Source organism: Monopterus albus, unplaced genomic scaffold (assembly GCF_001952655.1).
Source record: "Monopterus albus unplaced genomic scaffold, M_albus_1.0 scaffold53.1, whole genome shotgun sequence".
Classification (NCBI taxonomy): Eukaryota; Metazoa; Chordata; class Actinopteri; order Synbranchiformes; family Synbranchidae; genus Monopterus; species Monopterus albus.
The window spans coordinates 1-3,170 of NW_018127933.1; the positions used below are offsets into that span (position 1 = coordinate 1).

Genomic DNA, 3,170 nt, shown 5'->3' on the forward strand with positions numbered 1-3,170 from the left:
CACCCTGAGAAAGCCCTTTAAATTTGAAAGGGCAGGTTAAAAAGTTATCACATTAAAAAAAAAAAAAATCATCCACACAATGTAAAAAAGACACTTTCCTGATAGTATATTTTCAGGTTTTGTACATTTTCTTTGTATAAATGGTGGGTGCACATGTTGTTTACCACTGGTTTATAGGGAAAATCCAGAAATGATGACAATGACGTTAACAATATATGACATTTATAATCAACCAACTCACCACTGATTCATTTTAGGGTTGATAAAAATAATCAAAGCTTACTTTCCTAAACAGACTTCCACCCAGGAACATGAGGAAGAGCTGGCTGTCCCCTAACAGTAAGGTTGGCAGTTTGATCCCTGGCTTCTCTGGTTCATTTGTCCAAGTGTCCTTGAGCAAGACACTGAATACCGAGTTTCTCCCGATGATATCACCGGTGTGTCAGTGCGAGTGTGTGTGTCTGTGTGTATGGGTGAATGGGAAACTGTAAAGTGCTTTGAATGTGCATTAGTGTGTAAAAAAAGAGCTATACAAAACCATTTACCATTCTCATAAAACACTGCGGCTGGAAACAGACTGAGCTTATATGATTTATTAAAACGACCACACACAGCACTGAAGAGCAGACACTGGGTCGATACATGACTCTTCTTCTGGTTGATCAGTTACATGTTTGTCCAGTCAGATCAACAACGTTCATCACGTCCAACTGATTAAATCCCTTTAGTGGCAAGTGGGCAGCTGGATCTCACCGTCAATACAGGTCGGATGCATTGTTACTGTGCCAACATGGGTTGTTCGTCCGGTACACATGAACTCGATTTCATCATTATGGGATGCATACAGCTTTTTTTCATAAGTATATCTGAATGCAATATTACGTTGTCTCATGGCTTCATCAGTCACAGTGCAGGGTTCTGCAAGAGACAACAGATAAACAGCACTTTAATAATGTCAGAAATGACCAGACATCATACTCCATATATAATTACTGCTATTATATAATATTGTTACAAAGAGCTAAGGCTAGCTGTGACCATTTCCACAGGTAGTTTTCACCTGATAGCCTATAGCTGACCAGCTGTCTGTCTCTCTGTGATGGTTTCACAGTCTTTTGCAGGTAAATGACACATTTCTATGACACAGTAACCTCTGAAAGGTAAAAGAGATGCTGAAACGTATGATTCTTGTCAACACTAATTTCACCTTACAGCCTTCTGGTTCTGCTTATTCTTTAGTGCTTCACCACTTTTCAGGATCGAGATCAAAGATTTTTATTGTCAATCCACTATATGTGCAGGACATACAGAAAATTGAAATACTGTTTCTCTCTGAGCAAGTATTGAATTCCATACTATTTAAGTATGTAAGTATATCATTTTAGAATTAAAATGGAATAAAATAGTTGTTTTCCTTATTCTTTAGTGCTTGACCACGTTTGTAATGTAATATGAAATGAATTTGTAAGAGATCTGTACAAATCCTACTTCATGGAAACAGTCTGTTGGTGATCACGTCTTCTATAGTACATTCGATAACCGACAACCAAAATGACATTTACCTAAGTAACATCATCACAGAATGAAATATGAAAAACATAAAGGAGACTGGAACTTACTCAGGCATCTCAAGTCTCCAGTCCATTTGCCATTGCTGCAGGTTCTGTGAGGCCTGCCCTCCATGACGTAGTACTGCTGACAGGTATATACGACCTTTTCATTATGACTGTACTTGGATTTTAAAGATCCCTGTATGTCTGCATCTGCAAGAGGTGGAGGTCTCCCACATTCCACAAGACCTAGAATATTGTGAGCAATGACAGAAAGTAGAAATTTAGGTGTTACTGTGTCGAAGTTGTGACATTATATCACAGAGCATCAGGTCACTGACTCTGAACAACTGGGTAATTTATATAAAAGATTCATGCTTTATAAAAGTACACACATATCTATTGTGACCTTTTATTACCACATTCAGACCTGGAATTAATATATGTTGTTTATCTGGGGTCCATGTAGCATCCAATCAATCATTTGATTTAAACTGCAAACATGAAAACAAAAGAACAGTTCATTGTCTTTTTCATGTTTTATTAAGTTGCTTTTTTGTCTGACTTTTCTTTACTGTGTGCATCTGCAGACAGTGACCGCTGTGCCTGCTCCCATATTAATTCTTATGGGAATTAGTGTTTATGGCAGACAGGTTACCGACTTCACTATCAGTTTAGCAGTGATGCTGAACTGCAGCCTCTACAACCTACAGTTACCCATAACACCCTTCTCTGTGTAGCTACTTGTCTGCCTTGTCCTGGTCCTCTACTCTCCTGATATCTGCAATCCTCCTACTCATCTGCTCATCCTAGACTCCTCAGTCATCCCTGTCCTACCCCGGTTATTGTACTACAGGTTGACTCAGTTTGTCTGTGTTCCTTAATAAATCACCTTTTTTCAGTAGCAGCTGGGTCTGCGCATTGAGTCCTACCTCAGTTCTCCCTCACCCTCCTGGTGAGGGGGACTCAACCATAACACATTGACTACTCCTGGAGTAAGGATCATTGCAGCCAGACACTCATAACTGAGAAATTTAATGTAGAACTGCTTCCTCCAGCTGAACCTCAGATGAACTTTTGGACTGAAACAGGTCACTGGTTCCAGCAGTGACAAATGGGTTATTAGACGCTTCTTGCTGAGGGTGATCAACAGTTATAGAATTTGTGTATTTATATCATGGGGTAATGGGCATGTACAGGCATGAACATAACATCACTTTGTAGTTCAGGGTTGCTGAGCACCAGACAGTGATACATAATTTGTATTTTCCTGTTTTGGTCAACATCTTTTTTAACACTATAAACTGGGAGCAGGACAGATTTAAAACATAACAAAGTGACTGCACATAGAGGAAAATGGATTAAGTTTACGACTAATCAACTAATCAGAGTTTAGTGTCTCGTAGCTTCTGGGATGTTTTGGTGACAACAGCCATTACAGTAAAACAGATCAATCGTAACTGGACCAAAGCCTCCTTCCCCACTTTCATAAATATGGACAGTCTGCTTTCCAAGTCACTGCAGCTGTTTTCTGGTTTTCACTGACTGGGAGTTAGCAAGTCTGGCAAATATTTGTCATTTAAACTGTATTTATTCTATTGTACTGTATTTCTTACCCGT

At 39.2% G+C, this 3,170-nt stretch overlaps 1 protein-coding gene across 1 annotated transcript in view; it reads right to left on the reverse strand.

Moving 5' to 3' along the window:
* Nucleotides 1–471: 471 nt before the first annotated feature.
* LOC109961242 (coagulation factor XIII B chain-like) overlaps nt 472–3,170 on the reverse strand; it is an 18,368-nt gene continuing 15,669 nt past the window's right edge. Inside the window, exons 11-12 of the mRNA XM_020601920.1 lie at nt 1,620–1,862; nt 472–918 (exon numbers count right to left, since the gene is read on the reverse strand). Coding sequence (XP_020457576.1) covers nt 725–918; nt 1,620–1,862 — 437 coding nt within the window. The 3' untranslated portion in view covers nt 472–724. The remainder of the gene's footprint in view (nt 919–1,619; nt 1,863–3,170) is intronic.